We start from the raw sequence: 23,848 nt of genomic DNA on the forward strand, positions 1-23,848 counted from the left end.
AAGAACAGTCAGTCCCGCCTTCCATACGCTAGTTCTTTTTAAGATTTTTTAAATTTATTCATGAGAGACGCAGAGACCCAGGCAGAGGGAGAAGCAGGATCCCTGCGGGGAGCCCGATGCAGAACTCAATCCCAGGACCCTGGGATCATGACCGGAGCCAAAGGCAGATGCTGAACCACTGAGCCATCCAACTGCCCCCTCCCTATGTGCTAGTTTTTAAGACCAAGACTGTAAACCTCCCTCCAGCAAAAACCCCAGAACATCTGAGGATCATAAATGTCAGAGTGTTTTCCATCTTCCAGCATCTGCCGTCCGTTCTCTTCACGCAGACTTGATTCCTTTACAAGCCCCCATATTCTGCTGCAATCCCCTTTTTAGAACATTACCAACAGCATCTTCAGGAATGAGAGAATTTGTCTCTGTGTTTTTAGAACAAGAGTCAGAGCCTAACATGTACGGGAGAGAAGAAGGGGAAAGCCCCGGCTGTTGCCACGGCCATGGTAAGCAGCCGCTGCTCGCACAGCAGCCCCGGGGAGCTGTGGAAACGGCAGGGACAGAGGCTGATCACACAGAGCCCACGTGCAGCAGGATTCCATTTATAGAAGGGGCCTGGGACAGGCAGAGCTAGAAACAGCGTGGATCAGCGGCTGGGGGGTGCCTGCTGAAATGGTCCGAGATTCCTCTGAGGTAACGAAAATGTCCTTTGATCAGAGTGGTGGTTGCACAACTCTGTGTACTGACCACTAAGCCGTGCAGTGTCGATGGGTAAACTGTGGCACGTGTGCACTGTAATCGCAACTGTGATTTTACAGAAGTGGGGGAGCTGCTTCTCTGCTCACAGGTTTTGTGTTCAGAGGGAACATCTTTCTCCTCTGAACCAAAAACCACACAGTTTTCAGTAAGCACCTGATGATCTTAAGCTTTCTTTAAAAATGACTTAGGATTCTCATTGGGAAGGAATTGTTTTAGGAAAAGTTAATGAGCCCAGAAGATGCTCCTGAGAGGACATGGAAGAGGTGAGGCAAGAGCAGGGACCAGGGTGTTCTAGGACGCTGCTGGCAAAGGTGGCTGTCCAGTCTCGGCAGCTTGGCAATAACCACTGGATTTCAGGAGCTGCCCTGGTGCACTTTCCAGTTCTGCTTGCAGGGAGTGGAGACTAAGGCCTGTGTACAGGATGGGCCTAGCAAGGCCTCAGATGCACACTAAGTGGACTGGCGAAACCGGCTATATAAATGCATTTATTAGAAAAATAAACTTAAAAAAAAATTAAAATAAGTGGATTTATACTGTAGAATACGACAGAGGCAAGAGGAACACACAAATTTAAATGTTCACATACACAATTCTCTCCAAGATAATGTCATTCCCATCCCTTTTTTCCCTCACATCCTCGATATGGTCCTTCTCTGTCAGCCAGCCTATAAACACTAAATACTGAGAAATTACAAACCGGATTCAGGGCCATCCTTATGGTCCTTTGAGATTTGACTGCCAGAAATCCTAGAGTATTGGAACATAGGGAATCCCCCTTTGCTTGGAAGGCTACTAAATGCTTCAGAGGACAACTCCAAAAACCCTTGAACCTGAAACTTAGGTTTTCTCCTCTTTGCCCCATAGGCCCGAGTCCTTCGGGAAACCAAGCCAATCCCTAATCTCATCTTCGCCATTGAACAGTATGAAAAATTCCTCATCCACCTTTCAAAGAAGTCCAAGGTAAACCTGCTGTTCTTTGTTACTATTTCCATTTACCTGGGCGGGGTCCCAGCCCAGAGGCAACACAACTGCCTCTGGGGAACTGGGGAAGAAACTAGAACCCTGTTCTCTGTTTGTGACCTGATGACCTGAATCCAGACATCATGTAGGAACTAGGAAAACCAGGTCAGGAGGGTGTGCATGCCTGGCGGAGAGGCTGAAGGGCCTGTCCTAGCCAGAAGGAAACGTGCCCACACCTGCGATTCTGTCCTAGGTGAACCTGATGCAGCACATGAAGCTCAGCACCTCAAGGGACTTCAAGATTAAGGGAAACATCCTGGATGTGGTTCTTCGAGAGGACGAAGATGACAACGAGGTCAGTGCCTGCTTCGAAGCTGACCCCTCTCCTGCCTGATGGCAAAGCCTGGCTGGGAGCAGCATGGAGAAGGCTGAGACGGTCAGGCATGGCCAGAACCAAGGCCTGTCACAGAAGTCACCCAGAGTGGTGCACATTTGGGGTAGACCTTTCTAGAAAGGGGGCAAGGACACCAGTTCTTACTGTGGGTCTTCCCCCGTGACCTTCTGAACTATTAGGAAATTACTAGCCCCAGAGTTACAGCTCCAAAACCAGTTCAGTTCCTTTCCCTGCCACCCTTTAGCTGTATGGCTGCAGCAGGAGAGCCAGGGAGCTCGGGTTTGTCTGAGATGGAAGTCAGTGAAGTTTACGTGAGACACCCTCATGTCTGGCTTCTCAAACATTCCGAACCTTTGTGCTTCCAATGATCACATTCCAGGCCATAAGGCACCTGGCCTGTCACAGAGCTGTCAAGGGGCTCGACTACACGGAGGCAGCTGTCCTCTCCCTCCTTGCCCCCTCCCAGGAAAGGCCATAGTGCTGCTGCTCGGCCACTTGGGAGGCGGTCCTCTTCATCCAGACGGAATGACCTAGGAGTGGGAAGGGGGAGAAAGCAGGACTACCACAGGCTTAGATGAGAAGATAAAGGATTTTTATTTCCACTGCCTCTGAGCAGGCTTATCACATTTGAGCATTGCTTCTCTCCCCCGCTAGGGCACTGCATCAGAGCACGAGGGACAGAACAAAGAACCAGCCAAGAAGAAAAGGAAAAAAGAAATGAAATGCCTGAGTTAATGTGAACTTTGGGGCTTCTGCTTTCTTTTTTACCCAACAAGCAGCAGTACCCCCTTGTCCTACAGCCTGCACCAGCAGTGGCATCTTGGCTCTGAACCCAGGAGCTCCACTGCACCTTCACTCGGAGGCAGTCCGTTCTAGGCAGGTCCTGCTACCGAGGAGGGCTGACCTCCCGCAAGCCCTTCTGCACAAGCACAGCGCAAAGCCTGGGTGTGGGAGCCCACACCGTCCCGATGAAGCTCCACGGGAGCAAATACAGGGCACCTCCAGGCAGAGCTAGGGTCCAGGCTGGCTTCACTGTTCCAAGGAGCCTTTGGTGAGTTCAATTATCTGGTAAATATCCAGCGCTTCACCTGAAAGACAGTGTAGAGGGGTTAGGACGCTTCCTCCAGGACTGGAACCCGTGTCCGGGAGCGAGCAAGCAGAGGACCTGTCAGGGACGGTAATGCTATGTTTGGGACTGTCCGTTTTCTGTATAAATAAGTTTGTCTAAGCTTATTTTCTTTTTAAATGTATCTTTCTGCTTTACTTGTTTGATATTCATTGCACAGTTCTCACCTAAGAATGCACTTTAGCCTTAAACAAGAAATCTTAAAATATGTTTCTGCTGTGGTTGAAGAAGGAATAATAAACAGTACAGAGGGAATACTTGAGTCCTGGTTTCTTCCTCCATGTGATTACGTTCTCTTTGGACCTGGGGCACTGTCCACTGAACAGCCCATCCACCATACATTCCATGCACAATCAACAGATGTGTGGAGCTCACCCTGGGGAATCCCGTATCTCCTTTCCATCCCAGTTGGGTTGGAAGGGGTTTTACAATCCATGGTCACTTCCTTCCTGAGGCACTGGTCAATATCGACTGTGCTGAAAAAGGCGACGGACTGGGGTAGGTCATTGAGACCCAGCTTGTAGGCGAACATGCACCTGCAAGAGACCCGACCTCCTCTCAGGCGCGGCCCGGCACTTCCCCGTCCCCCTGGCACACCAAAATGCAGTGAGAGACTCCAGACACACCTCTTGTCCTGCAGTTCAGTACACTATTGATGTAAAACATTTGACTTTTTGTGTATTTGAATATCGAGTGGCCCAAGGACTCTGTTAGCTTTGTCAGGCACGACCCCCCAGGGGAAGATGGAGAGGGACCTCGTCTACCCATTAGGAGAGATCTGCTTCCCAAACTAGTTCTAGATGGCAGACTCACACAGAACTGTAATTACTGAATTCAAACATGTAAATTAGGAACTTTACTATGAATTTTCTCATTCACAACGTCTTCTGGTGGTAGTCTGAATTACAAACTTTTGGCACTTAAGGAAACTTAGGGATTTAAAAAAAATCTCGTTTTTTTTTTTTTTTCCATTTGATTTTCAAAACAAAGGTATGCATCTAGGGGAGTACAAGACGGCAGCTACTCTTGGGACACCTGACCTCCTCACTACCTCTCATCTAGTCTGGGTTTATGATCTTTTCAAACCCGAGAAATTTTAAAGTTGAAGCCTGTCTTTTTGAAAATTTTTTCAACGAGCAATAGGAAAAGAAACACTCATTCCTAGGAAGATGAAAACGCAAAGAGCATGCTCAGCCTGGTCCAAAGGCCCAAGCGGCCACAGGCCCCCACCTACCTGGTCAGGAGGTTGGTGATCTGCAGGGCCAGGGCTGCGCGGTAGCGGTCCTCCTCTCGCACCAGGTAGCGGACCTCATCGTGGATGCTGATGCAGAAGCGCCCGTCAATGGCAAATTCCTCAAACAGCCACTTCATGGCCACGAGCATGAGGTGTAAATAGTCCACGGCAGAGCTCTGCACCACCCAGTTCACACGGCTGGTCATAAACTTGGGGGCGAAGGGGGCACAGGTTAGGGATTTTGCCACACCCTGGCTCACTCTGGGCAGTGTGGAGGGCTGGGAGGTAAGGGAGCCCTGCCCTTCCCTGTGACCCATCTCCCCCCTCCAAGGAGAGCAATCTACCTCCCCCTTGACAGCCGAGGGCTCCAGGGCGCGGCTGATGCGGCAGCCCAGCACCGGGGTACATGGGGTGTCAGACATGGCAATGCTCTCCAGCTTATTGAACATTTCTGATTCTGTGCCCCCCCTCCACGCTCGCTCGGCAGCCACCTCCCACTTCTTCCAACGTGACCTGGAGACCAAAACAAAAAAGCAGGGGGAGGCAAGCTTTGCCTTTCAGCTTCTCAGAGTGAAGAACAAAGCATCCCAGCTCTCCAGGGACCAGCCCAGACCCTCCTTCCATCTTTAATACACAGAAGGCTCTCACTTCCTCGAAGCTTCTCTCTGGATCTTGCGCAGATCCTGCAGGGAAACCCAGCCATCTTCAGTCCTGTCCACGGGGAGGTCCAATTCCCTCACCAGCCACTCACCCTCCTCCGACAGCCGATACCTGGGGGCAGTGTCACCACCGTCACTCCCGTGGTAGTGCTTTAGCCCAGTACTCATGACCATCCCCGGAGGCTCCGTTCCCAAGAGGGAATAGGCTGCAGGAAGCCAAGTGACTTGCCAGGAAGAGGCGAAGCCCAGACAGCAGACAGGACCCCAGGCTTCTGTGGGCTATGCCTCCGTAGCCCAGTAAACGCCATACCCCCAACACGAGAGCCAGCAGGGTTACTACCGTCCTGACCCCCAGACACGGAACTGCCTGGTGCCCCACAGGCACGTTTTAGCTCAGGAGGCACAAAAGAGCTCCCAGCCCAGAAGGGAGGGACGGTAGGCTATGGGCTACTCCCTGAAGGGAATGGGCACTTGGGGAAGACAACATACAGCTGGGTCGGGCGGACACATCGGTTCCCAGCTCCGGTGCAGCCTCACAGCCCCGGTGTACCCCCTTCAGAGCTGCACCAGGGCTTCCCCACGACCTGCGCCCTCCGTCCAGACTCCCCTGGAACCTCTTCAGAGGCCTCCAACCAAGGCCCAACCTCCCCTGTCCTCACGGCTCTCCCCTGCCTGCCCCCAGCACACAGTCCCCCACACCTACCACTGCACCCTCGCTCAGCTACCACCCCCCCTTAGTCTCCCTCGAGGAGGCCAGCTAAGCAAACACAGCCACTGCACAGCATCCCCATGGAAGGTAGACATGCACCTCCCTCCCTCACGGCTGCTTAGGAGCCCACAAGGTGGTACTCCCAGGACAAAGAGGCCGGAGCAGGCCCAGGCATCCTCCTACAGCAAAGTCAGTCCCAGGTCTCTGGGGTTGGCGGCTACCTGCTGCTGACACTACCGTCCCACCCCTGCCCCTGCCCTCATGTGTTCCCTGCAAGCGTGTTCACAGCGCCGCACCACTGCAGCTGTTGACCTGCTAGCTTGGTGGCAATGTCAAGGTGCAGCCTTAATTGTGAGAGAAACTGTTTAAGATAATTAAGTAAGGAATTTCCACAACCCCAGGACCAGCATCCTGGAGCCAGGTCAGAGATCTAGAGGGAGAGGGGCCCTTGTTACAGGGAGCAGAACACGCAGAGGGTGCTATGGATGGGGGGAGGGACCCTCACCGGCGAAGGCCCTTGGTGACGGCGTACATCTGCTGGGCCTTCTCAGCCGCCTCCTGCCGTGTGAGCCGATGGTTGAACTGCATCAGCAGGCGCTCAGCGAATGGCTGCCCCGCCCCGTAGATGCGGCCATAGTTGAAGATCTTGGCGTGCTCACGGCTGATGCCCACGGTCGCAGCTGTCTTACTGTGCAGATCGGTGCCCCTGCTCTTCCTGCCCTGCAGGGTCATCCAGCCAAAGGCCGTGCAGCCTGTGGGGCGGTGGGGGAAGACTGGCTTGAGAAAAGCAGCTCGGGAACACGCTGCCAGCAACGCGGCCACCGCTTTGGCCCAGCCCTGGCCCCTGCTCACCATGCATGCCAGCAAAGTGGGCATCTCCCAGCACGGCTGCGATCCACAGCTCCTGCGAGTCCACGTCGGCGCCCACGAAGACATAGCCAGGTGGGGCCTGCACCATGGCCTTCAACTCGCTGCCTACTCGGTCAGGCTGCAGAAGAGGGAGGTCAGGCCCTACCCAGACACCCCAGGGAGACTCCCGCCCCCGCATTCCCTGAAGCCAGACTGGACTGAGAGCACTGGGCCTCTCCTGAGGGGGGCTGGGGTCCAGGAACTGCCAAGCACTGCCCGAAACCCCGGGACGGCTGCCTGGTGGCAGGAGGAAACCACTCCTCCCTCCACACCTGCCTGGCTCTGGACCCCACCTCCACTCCACCACAGCCGCACACCCCTCGTGCCTCCTCAATGTCTGTCAATGAGGGGGGCCCAGATCCAGTCGGCTGAAGGAATGGACAAGTAGCAGAGCTACTTCTGGCCTGAGTCCTGCCTGCCCCTGATCTTAGGTTCCTTTTCCTGCTCCTCATGGAAAGCCCTCCATACCCAAGTTTCTAGAGACAGAGGAGAGGAAGAACAGGGATCGGAGGTGCAGAGGGCACGTACCCGGGCATTGCTGGCGGTGAGCCACGTCGGCTCCACAGCCCGGCGGGTGATGGTGCCAGCGGTCACCACCTGCGGCAAGATGGCCCCATAGCGGCCTTCCTCGTCGTAGTCTGGGTGCCTGGCCGGGGGCAGGACACATGAGTCCTGGCAGCTTTGGTCCTATGTCCCACCCTGCTCAGTTCTCCTGTCCCCACAATCACTAGGCAGCCCATACCTGGTCACAGCACGGGGCAGAGCCGACCTGGGAAGCCATACCACCATCTGGGAACTGTGGGGACAGATGGAACTAAGGCTCAGAGCAGCCCCAAGGAGCAGAATCCACCCCCACACCCAACTCGGGGCTACTGTGCTCCCTCCTGGCCCAGCCTCACGCTCTTCCCACTGACTTTAACCAGGGTGGGCTGTGACACGGCCAAGGCCTGGGGCCCCAGAATCTGCCATCCAGGGTCATACGCCATCCAATAGCTTCTGCACTATAGTGCTTGTGAGGCATCTGACCTCAGCCCTGCCATGAGCGCCTCGGCCACACGTGGAGTGGACCTCAGCGGTGACGGCAGCGCCCTTCTGGCAGCAGCATGCATGCTGCTGGAGCCACGGCCCCCCAGTGCCAGCCCTGCAGGGGGAACCCTAGTTCCCAGGCCGGCAGCCCCCTATGCTCCTCAGCCACATCAGGGCTTCAGCAGCTACGCCATATCTGGGCCCTACCGCACCATTTTCCACACAGACATGGAAACAGAGGCCACGGAGGGACTTGCCCACAGTCACATGACACCAGAACCACAGGCAGCCAGACTGGACAGGCTTGTCCCTCTAGTACAGCACAGATGGGGTCGGGGGGCCCTGGGTGGGAGAGGTGCAGGAAAGGGGTCCCATTTCTGCCCTCCCACAGCAGCCCACCTGATTCGTTTATGGGCGTTCCTCCAGAAAGAAATCATTTTGTTGATCTCTAAGGCACGGGGCCCACTGGCACCTCCTGGGCCGGCCTGCAGGGTGCCATCCTCCATCTTGGGCAGGAAGTCCTTGGCGAAAGGGCTGCCCACATTGCAGCCGCTACCATCCTGCAAAGGGCAAAAGCATCAGGGGCTGGAAGCTGGCGCAGACCCCTGGCCAGGGAGCCCCCTGGTGCCCCATGCTCCTCAGCTCTGCCCACACTGAGCCCAGAACCTTGAGCAGAGCAGTCTGGGGCACACCTCTGACTGCAACACACATGCAGCACAGAGACATACACGGGGGTGGAGGGTGGGTGTTTCCACATTCCCACAGATGCCTCCAAGTGCAGAGAGTGCTGATCCTTATGTGTATCTATGATAAATTATTACTACCTAGTAAAGAGAACTGTAATAGTAAACTGTAATAAGTTAGTGAACTTGGCTCCTCTCTCTCAAAATCTCTCATATACTGTATTCACTCTTCTTACCCTGACATGAGCGGATACAACGCCTCCCATAAAGCAATGAAGTGAGGCGAGTGCAGCAGTGTCAGCCTACTAGTGACCCTCTGAGGACACACCAGCAGGAAGGTCATCTGCTTTGGAACCACAGGTGACCAGAGCAACAGACTGTCATGGGTGGTGGACAGAGCCCATCGTGTAGTGGTGTCAGACACCGACAGGCCCCGTCATTTAATCGCACCACCACACCCCTCACTACCCCATTTCCAGGAGGCAAAGACTGGGAAAGATGGGGCCCCAGCAGGCAGGCCTGGTGGAGGAGTCCTAGAGAACTGCCTAGGAGCACACCCTGTTCCACTACGCATGTTGATCCCGTGCAAGGGTGGTTCTGGGCTGAGTCACTCTGGGGCCTGGGGGCTTGAGACACAGGGCAGCATGGGACAGGCATGAGTCAGGACACATACCTTGTGAGGCAGCTTGAAGAACCAGCAGCCAGGGATGTCCACATCGTTGTAAGGTCCGTTGCCATGGTGATAGGCTGGCTGGCTGGCTCTGGGGCCACCAGCAGCAGTCTGTGGGGGCCACACACCTAGATGAGGCCCTGCTCCAGCACCTGCATTCAGCGAGGGCCATGGGGTAGGGTGTGGGAAATGGGCCTGAAGTGGCCAACAGCGTGCTGAGAAATGGCAGGATGGCCTCAGGCTCCCTCCTTGGACTCCCAACAAATACAGAGCCACCCAAAGGGAAGGCAGCAACATGCATGCTGCCTTCCACCCCCAAGCCTCTACCCCCTGCCCAGGACCTTGGCAACTCTCTGGCAGGAGAGAGCTACCTGGGCACAAGAGCCAGAGAACCCCAGAGCAGAAGCCCTGCTCACCAGAGCCAGGGGCTGACTGAGGCCTGCCCTTCCGCAGCGCTCCACCCTGGCCTCCACCTCGGCTTCCGCCTCCACCTCCGCTTCCATGCAGCCCAGTTCTTCCACCTGGATGGGCTCAGGTACACAGGAAGTAAAGTAGGGGGACTGGCTGGCCCAGCTCCACCCACCACACGCAGACAGCCGGCCCAGGGGGAGCCACCCAGTGCCCTTGGGTTACCACCCCCACCCAGGAGGCCCCCCATCCTTGGGAGGGAGCAAAGACTCTAGAGCCCAGGTTCGGGCTGCCCTCACCGTCTGCCATACGGCGCTGCCGTCGGTGAGCAGGAACTCCTCCGCCAGGCCTGCCTGCTGGGGCTCCGGCTGCCGCTTCCCCTGTTCAAGACAGTGCTTCCTGTACAGGGACTCGATGGCTCTGGGCAGAGAACAGCAGCAGCAGCCCCTGATTACTGGGGGCCCACTCCGGGCCAGGGAGCTCACTGGGGCCTTGCACAATTCCCTTTGCTTAGGCCTCAGAACCAGCTCTGAGGCAGAGGTGCGCAGTGCTCTCCCCTGGTTTTCAGACAGGGAGTGACAAATCACAAGTAAAACACCACGCGGTGGCAGGTGAGGATGCAGGGGCTGCTCTGACCCAAATCTAAGCTCCTCACCAGCTCAGCTGTTGCCTTCCCTGGGAAAGCTCTGGAGGCCGTGCAGCCGTCCCCACTAGGCTCCAGCCCCTTCTGTCCCCAAGGGCCCCACAGGTGACTCAGGCTATCCTGCAGAGCCAGGGCTCCCAACCTGGGCCACGTCAAGTGCCATGGCTTGTCCCCCACACCTGCCTGTCAAAAGCCTGAGGTTTAGAATCTCAGACAAGTCAAAGGATTTCCCTAGGCCTTTATTTTGCCAACTCTAAAATGGGGATAGCCATTCTATGTCACGTGGCTGCCTGGAAACAAATGAGAGAGCACTACAAAAGGTTTCCAATCACAGAATATAACTAGTGCTCAATCAATCACACACAAAAAAGAAAGACAGCCCATATCCCCGGCTGCCCCTGACAGCCCCCGCTCTGCAACAGTCCTGTGAAGGCAGCTGTGCCAGTGGACCCAAGCGGAGGGCTCTGAGACCCAAAGGTAAAAAAAAGACGCCCACCAGAACTCTCAGACCCTAACTCTTCCACTAACCAGAGCTGGGCTTGGGTTTTCCAGCAAGGGGAGGGGGCCCTAGATCCACCCCTTCCTTCCCTGAGCCTGAGCCTCACCTGTACGGGCAGGCCACCCCAGCTGAGGCTGGGGCGGTTTCCGCTGGTGCCTGAGCCAGGTTGTCCCGCCGCCCGGGCACCAGGTATCCCCAGCCATGCCGCTCCGAGTAGTGCAGAGGGAAGCCATCCCAGGTCATCGCCATGAGTTTTGGAGTGACCCGCATCTGCAGGCTGAGGAGACTGGGGCCCGGGGTCCATGCAGGGTCATCTAGCCGGGGGCAGAGCTTCCGGTACCACCTATGCCCCGCCAGAGGAGAGCAGTGTCACAGTGTTGGGGATGGACAGCATGTGACCACAAGCCAGGTTCTCTCTCCCATGACCTGACCCACCTGTCCACCCTTTAAAGCCCCAAGGCTTTCCAGTAACCTCAGCCTATAGCCACAGGCCCCTCCCTCGGGCGTACACCCATAATCCCCATGAGCTCCCCTAGAATAATTCAAGTATCTGAAAAGGAACATCCTAGGTCAGGCCCACTGGCCTCATCAGAAGCCAAGGACCTACAAGGATGTCCCAGCACCGGGCTCCTTCCCCAGCTCCAGTCCACACAGGGTAACTGGCCAGGAGACAGTGCCACACCGCTGCTCCAGGGACACAGCAGGGCCTTCAGAGCTCCATCTCTCACATGCTGTTCACAAGGGCCAACCCGAGGGGGAGCCAAGGGAGGCACCTGAAGCACACAGCTTAAGGAGACCTCACTCTCAGGATCCTGCAAGTGCCAAGTCCACACCCTGTTCTTAACCCTGGCTGCCCCTATTTTCTCATCTCTGCCAGTCTATGAGGCTCAAATAAAAAAAATCCCCTCCCTGGGATCCCTGGATGGCGCAGCAGTTTGGCGCCTGCCTTTGGCCCAGGGCGCGATCCTGGAGACCCGGGATCGAATAAAATAAAAAATAAAAAATAAAAAATAAAAAAAATCCCCTCCCTTAAGGAAGCCATCCCTGACTTCCCCAGGCAAACTTAGGTACTGCCTCAACACTGCTCACTCTTCCTTCTCATCATGAATATGAAGGCCAGCTGCACTGCTTGGTCTTCACGCCTAGCTCCTCCCAGGGAGCAGCAGCTCCTAGAAAGGAGCTATGTTCCTATCTGCACCCCCAGAGGTGGTGGTGGTGGTAGGCCGAGCACACAGCAGGTGCTCAGTGCAGTTGTACTGAGACCAGGGAGCCAGGGGTCAGAGTGAGCAAGTGACTGGAAGACAGAACGAACAGCAGCAGGTCAGTAAGGGCCACACACACACCAGTGACAGAGAAGCCCTAAGGCAGGGGAAGAGTAGACTCTACATATATGAGGAGCTAGGGCTCACCCAGGGTGTCCGGGAAGGTGCTGGGGCCGCTTTGGCAGGCTCTCTGCAGTCCCCTTCAGGTGCTCCAAGCAGGCGCGGGCCGTGACATCTCGCTGAACCTCCTCCTCCTCACTGGGAGGGCCAGGGTCTGCACACAGTAGGCATGACAATCAGAAGAAGGGTCTCTCAGGAAGACCTTCCCAGCCGACTCATCTCTGAAGGCTGGAGAGATCCCTTCCAACCTTCCCAAGGTCCATCCCCACCCCACCTCCCGCCCATGCTCCCCACCTTCCTGATCCTTGGGGTCCCCAGCCCTCTCGATGGGCAACTTGCTGGCTGCAGTTGGCTCCTTCCTCTTCACCTTCTTTGCCTTCTTCTGCTTAAACTCTTGCAGGTCCCACTCCAGATCCCAGAGCCAGGGGTCCTCCTTGTACCTGCAGAGCCAGTCCACCAGAGAAGCTTTAGGCCAATCCAGAGGCAGGCCTCTGGCCTGCCCGTACTCACCTAGCTCCCACACTCCCAAGGCCTGGCTACCTCTCCCCTGAGAGCAGCTGGCAGGCATCATTGGCCAGGTCCATCAGCGACTTCTTCATCTCCCACTGGAGTTCCTCATAGGTGTTCTGTGCCTCTGCCAGGTACCGCTCCCAGTTCTGGTTGACAGGCAGGTAGGAGACCCCCATCTCCAACATGCCAGCCAGAGTCACCGGGTGGGGACACCTGGGGGGGGGGGGGGGGGGACAAACACCAGGGTGGTCATAAATGACCACAGAAAGCAAGGTTCTGGCCCAATCCCTGAGCCCGTCTAGCAAGCCTCAACCTAACTACCCATGTGACATAGCTCTGAAGGGAGACCAGGGTCTCAACCACAGCTTGACCCCAGATCAACGACTTTGGAGCCGTGAGACACTGGCTGAGTAAGTGGCTCCGCTTCTCTGAGCCTCAGTTCCTTTATCTATAAAGTATCTAAAGTACCATCCCGTCCCCAGGAGAAATAGGAGTTACTCCTATTAGGAGTTAGGAGTGAAAATGAAAACGGGTGCCCTCTCCTGAGTAACGACCATGTGCCAGGCACTGTGCTAGGTCACAGACAAACCTCACTACCAGAGTGGTCAAGTATTATTTGCTTCACAGACAAAAACACTGAGGCTCTGACAAACCAAGTGACTTACCCAAGGGCAAAAGAGTGAGGGAGGACAGTCAAGATTCAAACTTGGTCTAGGGGATACTTGTGACTGACCACACCACAAGAGTGACTCACTAACAAACATGACCAGGATCTGGGTACATAGAGAGAGGGTGCTGAATCACCCGGGAACACACACATGGAACATAACCACAGCCCTTGGCTCCCCCCTCCAGGGCCTCTAGAAAACCAGAGTCCAGGACCCAGGTGGCCACCACTATACAGAATGGCTCTGTTCTTTCAACCCAGAAAGGCTAAGGTCCATAGGCTGAGAAAGACCCAGTACCACCTTCTGACAGAGGACCAGATACTAGGACACTGCCAACCCCCAGGGGTTCCCCCAGGGGCTCCCCCTCACCTCTCCAAGAAGAGCGGTAGCTGCTGCTGGAAAATCTCATAGGTAGCCCACACGTCCTGGGCACAGTACTGCATCAGAGCCTGGCACAGGCGACAGGAAGGCGCTGGGTGGGCAGTTGTCCCACTACCATCGCCGGTCTCAGGGTCAGGTATTGCCGCTATACTCCCCGGGGTCAGCTAGGTCTGCCCCCACTCACCTCCCCAGAGTCCCTCCCCAGCACTATACCTGGAAGTTCTCACGGATGTCCTTCATGCTACCCTTGACGAACAGTTCTCGAGGCTCCTTCTCTAAGGGAGGCCCCCCCACATAGAGGCTGTGCACATCTGCCAGATTATTGACACTGCTGATATCCAGCCAGTCCCAGGAGGAGATCTGGCGGGGGACAGACCAAGGAATACAGCAGATTAGCTCAGCCCTGGGACAGACAGGCAGGTGAGACAGTCCCAAGCGCCCGGCTCCAGCCCCCCACAGTAAGCACTCACCACCGGGCCACTGGCTTTGTTTTGGGACTTCTGGCCTCGCTGTGTGGGGTGGCGGGCCTTGCGCTTGCCCTGCTTGGCTGCCATCCACAGACTGCGCTGGAAGCCGCTGAGCCCTGAGATGGCCATGTGCATGCTCATGGTGTCCAGGAAGCGCATGCGGGAGCCCTGAGGACAGAGGCTGCAGCTGAAGCCACTCAGCCCTGCTTTGGTGCCGTCACCCCCCCCCCAAACCCACCTCAGCCCCCTCCCATCACACAGCCTTCCAACACTAAAGCTATCCCCTCATGCTTACCCATGCTTCCCCTCCAGCCATGACAGGCTTGCCCTCCCAAATCCCAGCTACCCCTGAAGGTACAGGCCTGGCTCAATTCCAACACACTAGTCCTTCCCAGCATCCAGCAACAGCTCTGAGGGCTGCCTTGGGAACAGGGTAGCCAAATCGAGGCCATCTGAGCTCCCAGACTTAGCCCCCAGCCCCAGCCTGCAGCTCACAAACTGCAGCTCCTGCTCAGATCGGTAAGGCTGACCTGAAGCTATACGCTAAGGCTGCTCACACCTGCCCTGCTTCTCTGCTGCGGTAGTTGTGAGGACTAGATAGAAGAGCACTTCTTGTAATATTAAGAATGCCACAAGCATGCTTTACAAATAAGGAAACTGAGGCTCAGGAACATGAAGGCACTCACACCACTTTGTCCCTGGCAGAAGCAGGACGTGAGCCCAGGCCATGAGCCCAGGCCATGTGGCCAGACTCTCCAAAGACCCATGCTAACTCTCAAACACCACACAGACAGCAGGGTTACTCGCACTCTGAGACCACTCAGGTCCCGTACCAGGCAAGTCCAGGGGAATGAACAGCTGGGCCCAGGGACCAGGGGCAGGGCTGGCCAGCAGGAGGCCCCACAGCCACTATAGAGACACAGGAGACCTGGCCAGGAAAAGCAACGCCTTCCCTAGCCACTGAGGTCAGAGCTAGGCCATCCCCTACCAGAAGCTATCCCAGCCCCAGGAACCTCACCTGGATCAGGTACTGCTCCCTGATATGGGCTCGATCAAAGCAAACGTTGTGCCCCACAACTAACTGCTCCTGCCAATCACGCTGGGTGGGGCCGCCTGCGCTGGCAGGGACCTCCAGAGGAATGAGGTCAGCCGGCGACAGCTGGCTGGTCCAAGAGTAACGCTCTTCCACCAGCCGCCGGCTGCACCAGGAATACCTGAGGGGGGCGAAAGGCAGCAAGTTCGGCAGGAGGCATGACACTTCCGCTCCACGACACCCACAGCACACGTACCGTCGCAAGTCAGCTCCCATGCTAGCAGCTGGGATGTAGGCAAGACCAGGGGGGTACTCCCGACCCTCACAGAGCTAGAGAGCGGCTGCGGGTGTGTGGGGGGAGGCCAGAAAAACTCCTTTACTTTTCGCATCCACAGATACAGATGGAGCTAAATGCCACGGTACTGGATGTCCTACAAGGGCACCAGGGCCTGGGCCACCAAGGTGTGTGTGAGGTCCGGCACTCACAAAGTCTGTGCCGTTTCCAAGCACGGTCAACTCCTCAGGTCCATAAGCACAAAACAGTAGGCATTCAAAATGCCAGTAGAAGAGACGATTACAAGTGGCAAATTGGGGGGGTGGGGGGGGGTAGCAATAGGAAAAAAAAAGACAAATGCCACACACGTACAGGATGAATCATCTAACAGCTGGAGAGATTCCAAAGGCCCAAGAGAATGTCCTGCACCTCGGAGCAGGTGCTGGGCCTGAGCCCCCCATGGGGGAGCCAAGGGCAAGTGTTAGGACTGGAAGGGACTGGACTGGACGACCACCTGCCCACATAATGGGTGGACTGAGGGCAGAGTAGGAGCACTGCCTGTGGGTGCCGGACCCTGACGCAGGGAAAGGCTGGAGGGTGCCCAAGATTCACAAGGCTGAGCATGGGGAAATGGCTGCCGAGCCAAAGCCCACTGTAAATCACAGGTGATGCCAAAAGGTCAGAGCCACTCAGCATCAAATGAGCGCCGGGGCCACATGGGGCCCTCACAGCTGTGCACAGAGCTCCAGGCAACCCTGGCAGGGGGTGGGGGGGCATCTGCCTCCAGTTTCAACAGACAGTGGTTTCTGCAGGGAAGGGGGCTACCGGCAAAAAGGGGTTCCTCGTTTTAAACCTGCTAAAATCTAACCCACACTCCAAGTGGTGGCGATACACTCAAGGACTCAAGGTGAAACATCCTCCCCATTTAGAGCCCTTAAAAACAACACTGTAGAAGAGGCCTGAAGATGTCAAATATTTGAGGCTATGGTGACGACAGGAACTCTAGGTGCAATAAAAGGCTAGACTGGTGGCAAGATCCAGGTCTACAGCTGCGCATGAGAGCCATCTCACTACACATTTGTGATAAAAGAAGCCAATGTGCAAACACCTTCGGTACGTTTAAGAGGAACCAGATCAATGCCATCAAAACTCTACGCTCATCCTGTGAATCTCAGACAAATGCTGGCCCCTGTGCGATGTCCCCTAGGGTGACAACCAAAGTCCTCAGCCACAGCCTTTGGGAAGCTGAACCCTCCACTGCAGCCCTGAAATCTTGGGCTGGCCTGGAACTTAAGGTTACACAGCCATGGCAGGGACGTGCCCAAGCTCACAGCGGACTGCTCTGATGGCCCCATCCGGTACCCTGCACACCCCCCTACACAATCAGGCTCCCCAGGAGAAGGTCCCTGTGCCACCAGGCATATACTGAACAGCGCCACCCCCCATACCGGTGAGAATGGAATGAGGATGAGAGGAGGACAGGGAGAGGGAGGAGGAGGAAGAGAAAAGGTGGACTTCAGGTAAAATGGCCAAGAATGACCAAGAGATCAAAATACAAGGCTTTCTTGTCACTGGTCTCCTAATTTTCCCTCAGCCACCAGAGCCTGCTTCACCTTCTCAATCGGTGGCTGGTACTCCCTCTGTTTTGACCATCAAGTTACAAAGTAAGCACGGAGATTCTCATCTCAACTGGAACTAAATCAATGCGGAACCTGGTTTTGCTCTTTGCAGCCATTAATGCCTACCTTATCTATTTAGCCATGTTTTCACCATTTTCAACTGCATATTTAACATTTCGCAGCTTTCTTTACAAAGATGTAGCTTCCAATAGGATTAAAGAAACTGCTAACTTTTGTGCTGGCCATGCCTGAAAGCATTAAGGTTGTAAATAGTATTTTAATCCTGGAATGAAGAATAAAAAAAGGGGAGAAACAGGACTGCCATCATTGTTTGAAAAAGAAACGTGGGTAGCACTTAGAAAGTTATTTAAAAAGGAGAGAGAGAGATTTGGATACACCTGTTTGGGACCAAAATGCATCTGGGAGGCTGGGGGCAGGAAGCAATGGTTCTCAACTGGGGGCAATAGGCTAGGTGTGGGGGAATGCTACCTCGGGGTGGGAGTGTGTTTGGCGACACTGGGGAGATACTTGGTCCAGCGTTTACGAGAGCGGCTGGGGAGGCTAAATGTCTCATAACATCAGGGACAGCCCCAGGAAAGGGATGTTTCTCTGCCCACAATAATCAACAGCATTCCCAAATAGAGACACTGTTCAAATGCCTTGGACTAACTTCTCAGGAAGCATTTAGGGGAGGGGGGAAAGCACCAAATCAAGGTGACCTCGAGTGGTCTCCCACCACAGTCCCAAGTACAACCTACTGTTGTTCTCCACACAGCCCCTTTCGCCACCTGACTTGTGCTTGGATATTTGTTTACTGCCTGTGTCTTTCCGCCAAAAAGTAAGCTCTGTGAAACCTGAGGTCAAGCCTATTTTACTGGACTTCACCACAGAATCCGCAGTCCCTAGGAGAGCACCCGAGTAGCACAGACTGGGAGCTCAGTAAAATTCACTGAACGGAACTACTAAGCTGGGACACCCCCCACCCACCTCCTGCACATGTGAAGTCCCCAGCGCCCAGCCCCTACTCACCAGGCCGAGGGGGATATGGCCACCGCCAATGTGGGGCAAGTTCCCTCTGCCAAGCAGACCTCCACGTCGAACACCAGGGCCCGCTCCTCGGGGATGGCCACGGGTACGGCCTCCCCCGCGGGGCCGTACCGGGTCCAGCCCTCCACCCAGGCCCAGCTCAGGGGCCGCGGGGGCGGCTGGGCCCGCAATAACGAGTTGGCCGCCTCCAGGTAGGGCAGGCTCTGCTTCTGGGCCAGGAGGCGGAAGTGCTGGTCCAGGCTGCCCCCGTAGAGGGGCGGCAGGCGCAGCTCCACGTCCGGCAAGGGCGTGGCCGGCTGCCCCCAGAGCCCGTGCCTCTGCAGGTGCTCGATGCTGCGGCGCACGGCGGCCTCGCCGGGCGTCTCCCCGCCGCTCCCGAAGATTTGCTCGTGAAGCCCTCTCGAGAGCATCTGGATGTGCAAGGGGTTGTGCCGCAGCTGCCCGCCCTCCGAGGACCGCGCTGGCTGCGGCTGCTGCTGCTGCTGCGGCGGCGGCGGCGGCGGCGGCGGCGGCGGCGGCCCGTCGCTGGGGACGGGGGCGGGGCCGGAGCTGGAGACCCAGCGCCCCGGAGCTGGCACTGACCCTGGCGCGACGGTGGTGGCGCCGGCCACCCTCTTCCAGAGCAGGCGGCTCATGGTGGGTGCAGGAAGCCCCCCGCTGGGAGTCAGGACACCTGGCTTTGGGCTCCAGCTTGGCTGCTTTTACTGGCCGAAAGACGTGGAGGGAGACACGTCCTGTCTCTGTTTTCCAGTCAGTGAAATGGGTCTGACCATGCCTGCCTTCCACCCACAAATTCTGAAGGAGACAGACGACAGCAAGTGTTATTTCTTATGCGTGCGGCCCGCATTCCGTGCTAAGCCCTCGCTCCTCCGGCACTGACTGCGTCCCAGGCAGCGTGCCAGGCGCTTTAGGGGCAGGTTCTCCGTGGAGCATCGGACAACCACGGCAATTACCAAGAGCCCTCCTGAGGACACGGAGGTGCAAGCAGGTTCATCAGTGAACTTGGCGGCGGGCGGGGAGGGGGGGAAGCACGGTTAAGAGCGATGGTCCGGGAGGAGGCGCGGCGGCGGGTTTGAATCCCGGCTCCGGCTGTTAGGAGATGCGTGACCTTGGGCGAGCTCCCTAAGGCCCCAGTCTCCTGCTCCGTGAAATGGGGGTACGGATTCTACCTGTCACACGAGACCGCTGTCCGAGGGACTCAGGGCGAACAAGTCGCGAGACCCGACCCCCGGCGAACGCCCGGCAGACGGTGGCTGCCATGACGGCGACCGGCGCGGCCCCGAGGGCCTACGCCGCCAGGTGCCAGGCCTCCTTAGGGAAACCGCAGGGCGGGCCGCCGGCCTCCCGGGCCCCCACCCACCCCCGGTGGCGGCCCCGCGGCTTCGGGCTCCCCGCAGCCCCCGCGCGCCCGGCCGTGCCCGAGCCCGAGCCCGAGCCCCGCGGCGCCGCGGTGCGCCCTGGGACAAGCCTCCGCCCAGCTCCGGGCCTCGCTCCCTGACTGGAGAGGGAGGGGCCGCGCCGCCGCTCGGCGACCCGGCTTCCCCCGCCTCCACTTCCCCGGGCCGACCCGCCGGAAACCTCGGTCCGTCCGGTGCTTCCCGGGCCGCGGCTCCCGACCCCAGGCCGACGGCGCGGCGTCCCTCTCCGCGCGGCCTACGCAGCCTCGGGGTGGCGTGTGGCCTCCAGCCGACCAGTGCGCCTCGCTGGCAGCCGCAACTTCCCGTCTGCGCCCCGCTCGGTCCCGCGGCTACCGAGAGGCAGGCGGGAGACTCCCGGCGCGACCAATAGGAGGGCCGCAAGTGGACCGGTCCGGCCGCAGGGGGGAGAGGGGAACTTCCGGGTGGGTTCTCCCTACGGAACTCTGAGAGCCAAAGTCCAAACTCCCCCCTGCCCAAGCAACAAGTGGATTGGTCCCAGGCAAGCCGGTGGGCGGTCATGCTACTTTTCAGATTGCCCGAAGAGCACTAGGCGTCGGGCGGCCGCGTGGCCTAATGGATAAGGCGTCTGACTTCGGATCAGAAGATTGCAGGTTCGAGTCCTGCCGCGGTCGCAAGGGAGTCTGCCTACAATTTTTGGTTCAGTCCTCCTTAGGAAGGTTAGCGTCGGGACCTAGGAAATGTTAACGTCTGTTTCCACCCCACAAAAGACCTGGGACTACCCCGATCCTCGGAAGTAACTGCTGCGGCTCTACACGCCCCAGCGAAGTTGTTCAACTGTGTTCCTGGCGCGGGGGCTCGTTTCTAAATCGTACCCCCGACGCAGGGGGAGGAGCCAGGAGGGCGAGGGGCGTCTTTTACGGAAATCCCACTTTACAATCGGTTGGTACGTGGGAATGACAAGGGTTCGCAACTGGAAGGGAGCCGCGTCCTGCCCCGCCCCGTGCTCCCTGTCTCCATCCTGGGCAATCCTGATGGGACAACGTGCTCTCTTTCCTGGAACCCGAATCAGCATTGGTCGCAAGCCCCCGCCTGCGGAGCCTTCCAGTCTCTGCGGTCTCCTGCCGCTCTCCATCCACCTCCTCTTGCTCCAGGGGCCGCAGCAGCTCTGCTTTCCGTGCTCCTTGGTCCGAGGTTGATAGACTGTAAAGTACCTGGTGGAATAAGGCCCACGTGAATAACAAGAGCCTGGAGGTTGGAGCCCGGAGACCCAGCTGCGCGGATTTGAGATCAAGAGAGATTTGAGGTCGACCTGAGTTCACAGCGCTGATTATGGACCAAATTCAGGCCTCGCTGAAAATCATTCCCCACCTTCCAGCCTATGCGTGTGTCAGGACACCCTGAACTTATTTGACAAACTGACTTCGGTATTGTTCAAGGGTAGGGTGGGGAGATACCCAGGCAAACACCCTCCTCGCGCCGGCCCCCCACGCTGTGGCCCCCAAAGAGGCCCTGGGAAGCCCCAGGCCAAGGCTTGGGAAGGCAATGCTGAGGCTTGGTTTCTCCATATATCTCCCCTTTCTTTATTTTGAAGTATGAAATATTTTTCATAAACCGTTCTGGGTGTATTTCATAAACACACAAATGTTTGATTTTCTCCTGGGGGGAAAAATACAATCAACTGCAAATCCACTGTATTGTAATCTGTTGTTGGGTTTGGTTTTGGTTTTGGTTGGGTTTTTTTTCCACTTAATCTTATACTGTTCACATTTTTGCAAGATGCCAAGAGAGGATCTCAGCTTAAATCAGGGAGTCCCTGAGTGAGGAAAATGCTTGCATTATTTCTCGTAATCTGCTACCGAAATTTAGCTTCTCCTTCACTGGTGAGGTTAGATGACCAGCCACGGTCCTAGTAGCAGTACCTGAGACTTTGTTCTCAATAGCAATCACAGATATTTTCATAACACATTCCAGTTGCTGCAGATTTTTCAAAATACTGTTTATACTCATCTGTACTTCAAAATAACCATATCACTAGGTCACTGCTAGAGCTTGTCATTTAATGAGTTAATTAAAAAATGCATATTACCAGGACGCCTGGGTGGCTCAGCGGTTGGGCCTTCAGCTCAGGGCATGATCCCGGAATCTGGGATGGAGTCCTGCATTGGGCTCCCTGCATGGAGCCTGCTTCTCCCTCTGCCTGTGACTCTGCCTGTCTCCCAGTCTGTGTCTGTCATGAATAAATAAATAAATCTTAAAAAAATGCATATTACCTATTCTAATATTTCATCATCTTTGCATTCCTTTGTAATCCTGTCTCTTATGCATTTAAAAACATTATTCTAGGAAGGTGTCTATGACACACACAAAAAGCTAAGAACAGACCCCTGGCCTAACCAAATGGCATTTCCAGGGGATACTGTTCCTTGGGTCTGCCTGGTATCCCCTGGTAGAACAACCCTCCCCTTAGGTTCAGTGCCAGGAAATGTCGTCGATCAAGATGCCTGTCCCATCACAAGGCGGGTTCAGGCCAGTCTCTGTGCCCTCACCCCAGAATTAAAATCTTCAGCAAGGAGGGACACCTGGGTGGCTCAGTGGTTGAGCATCTGCCTTTGGCTTGAGTGGTGATCCCAGGCTCCCTACAGGAGACTGCTTCTCCCTCTGCCTATGTCTCTGCCTCTCTTGTGTCTTTCAAAATCTTAAAACAAAACAAACAAAAAAAAAAAAGTATTGAGAACAATGCCTGACTCAGAGTAATTGCTCACAAAATGTAAGGTATAGGGACGCCTGGGTGGCTCAGTGGTTTACCACCTGCCTTAAGCCCAGGGCATGATCCTGGAGTTCCAGATCGAGTCCTTTATCGGACTCCCTGCATGGAGCCTGCTTCTCCTTCTGCCTGTGTCTCTGCCTCTCTCTCTCTCTGCCTCTCTCTCATGAATAGATAAATAAAATCTTAAAAAAAAAAAAGTAAGGTATGATTATTCTGTGTCAGCATCTCTACAAAAGCTGTGCCTGGGCTGAGCACCTCCGGGGCATTTGTCCCTGAAATAACCAGACCTGCCTGACCTGGCTTCAGAAGGCAGCAGGCACCAATCTCTTTTGAGCTGTTTCTAGCAGAAATATAAGGGCAAGGGAGGGCTCATTTGGGGGGGTCAGCTCATGCCATGCTGGGTCTCCATCTACCACATATGGGATCAAACTGGCATGTATATGAAATTCGGGATGAGAGTTAATAGGCTGGCGCCCAGGTGGCTCAGTTGGTTGAGCATCTGAGTCTTGGTTTCAGCTTGGGTCATCATCTTAGGGTCCTAGGATCGAACCCACATGTCAGGCTCTGTGCTCAGTGCAGTCTACTGGAGATTCTCTCTCTCTCTCCCTCCCCCCCCCCCCGCCCTCCTACCCCTGCTCAGTCTCTCTCTCTCTCTCTCAAATAGGTAAAATCTTAAAAAGAGAGAGAGTTAATAGGCTATTTTCACATTAAGCTTTGTAGTTCAGGTGGATATTTGATTATGTCAGACCTGTGTAGTCTAAGGCAGGAAAAAAGGAAATTGATGAAAACGAGAACCATTGTTTTTGTGGATGAGAAGTTCCCTGACAGGAAGAGACTGTGCCCTAGCCGTTTTTCTGTTCCTAGCATGGAACTTGGCACACAGAAGCAGATGCTTGTTGTCCCCACCGCCAGTGTCCCTCTCTGGCTTCTGGCCAACGGCTGAGGAGCTCTCTGTCCCTGGAGCCAGACACGGGGCTTATTAACTGAGCTGAGCCAATCAGGCATTCCACCAAGAAATGAACAGTTATTTCCTTCATATCATCTAATAGCCGTGAATGTTGAAATTTCCAATGGCAAGAGCCTCTTTTTGCTTTAGCTAGTTTGGGTTGGATTTTCTGTCACTTGTGATGGAAAGAGCTCTCACTGATTAAGTGCTTGTTAAATATTTGCTGAACAAATGAGTGAGCTTTTTATTTCATGTCTTTTTCTAAATTCCACTGAAGTGAATTTCCCTGAGAGGAGACAAGACTATGCATAAGATTCTTAACTTGCAAAGTGCTCTGCAGTTTGTAGTTTGCAAACCCTTATGATTCCACCTTAGCTCCCCCACTATTTATGATACCGGTGGTGTCTCTGACACAGGTAAGTATTTTTTTTTTTTTTTTTTTTATTATAGGCACACAGTGAGAGAGAGAGAGGCAGAGACACAGGCAGAGGGAGAAGCAGGCTCCATGCACCGGGAGCCCGATGCGGGATTCGATCCCGGGTCTCCAGGATCGCGCCCTGGGCCAAAGGCAGGCGTCAAACCGCTGCGCCACCCAGGGATCCCTAGGTAAGTATTTTAAAAGAAAACTTGAAGGGCACCTGGATGGCTTAGTCGGTTAACTGCCTCCAGCTTGGATGAGGAGCTGGGTCAGGAGCTCAGGCC

At 55.7% G+C, this 23,848-nt stretch overlaps 2 protein-coding genes and 1 non-coding gene across 10 annotated transcripts in view; 2 read left to right on the forward strand and 1 right to left on the reverse strand.

Moving 5' to 3' along the window:
- Positions 1-3,488, forward strand: part of FANCI (FA complementation group I) — a 74,562-nt gene extending 71,074 nt beyond the window's left edge. For all 6 annotated transcript variants that reach the window (XM_025438528.3, XM_035714545.2, XM_035714547.2 and 3 more), the window contains 4 exons: positions 432-500; positions 1,618-1,713; positions 1,967-2,068; positions 2,762-3,488. In XM_025438528.3, coding sequence (XP_025294313.1) covers positions 432-500; positions 1,618-1,713; positions 1,967-2,068; positions 2,762-2,842 — 348 coding nt within the window. In that variant the 3' untranslated portion in view covers positions 2,843-3,488. The remainder of the gene's footprint in view (positions 1-431; positions 501-1,617; positions 1,714-1,966; positions 2,069-2,761) is intronic.
- Positions 2,683-19,811, reverse strand: POLG (DNA polymerase gamma, catalytic subunit). 3 transcript variants are annotated; one of them, XM_025438533.3, is made up of 23 exons: positions 19,633-19,810; positions 18,037-18,849; positions 15,100-15,295; positions 14,085-14,249; positions 13,828-13,974; positions 13,603-13,682; positions 12,596-12,778; positions 12,350-12,495; positions 12,083-12,209; positions 10,780-11,016; positions 9,831-9,951; positions 9,540-9,644; positions 9,127-9,234; positions 8,170-8,330; positions 7,487-7,540; positions 7,273-7,390; positions 6,688-6,823; positions 6,341-6,587; positions 5,116-5,238; positions 4,812-4,980; positions 4,468-4,676; positions 3,609-3,769; positions 2,683-3,195 (listed from the first exon to the last, which is right to left on the reverse strand). In XM_025438533.3, the coding sequence occupies exons 2-23, from the start codon at positions 18,687-18,689 to the stop codon at positions 3,137-3,139; spliced, it is 3,705 nt and encodes a 1,234-aa protein (XP_025294318.2). In that variant the 5' UTR covers positions 18,690-18,849; positions 19,633-19,810; the 3' UTR covers positions 2,683-3,136. The 3 variants fall into 3 exon arrangements, with proteins under 3 accessions (XP_025294318.2, XP_035570443.2, XP_025294319.2); XM_035714550.2 differs by lacking the exon at positions 3,609-3,769 and having other exon boundaries at positions 19,633-19,811; XM_025438534.3 differs by lacking the exon at positions 5,116-5,238.
- A 220-nt stretch (positions 19,812-20,031) lies between these two features.
- On the forward strand, positions 20,032-20,104 carry TRNAR-UCG (transfer RNA arginine (anticodon UCG)). The gene has a single exon. It is a non-coding gene; the product is annotated as a tRNA-Arg (tRNA).
- Positions 20,105-23,848: the final 3,744 nt, after the last annotated feature.

The sequence above is a fragment of the Canis lupus genome, chromosome 3 (assembly GCF_003254725.2).
Source record: "Canis lupus dingo isolate Sandy chromosome 3, ASM325472v2, whole genome shotgun sequence".
Lineage (NCBI taxonomy): Eukaryota > Metazoa > Chordata > Mammalia > Carnivora > Canidae > Canis > Canis lupus.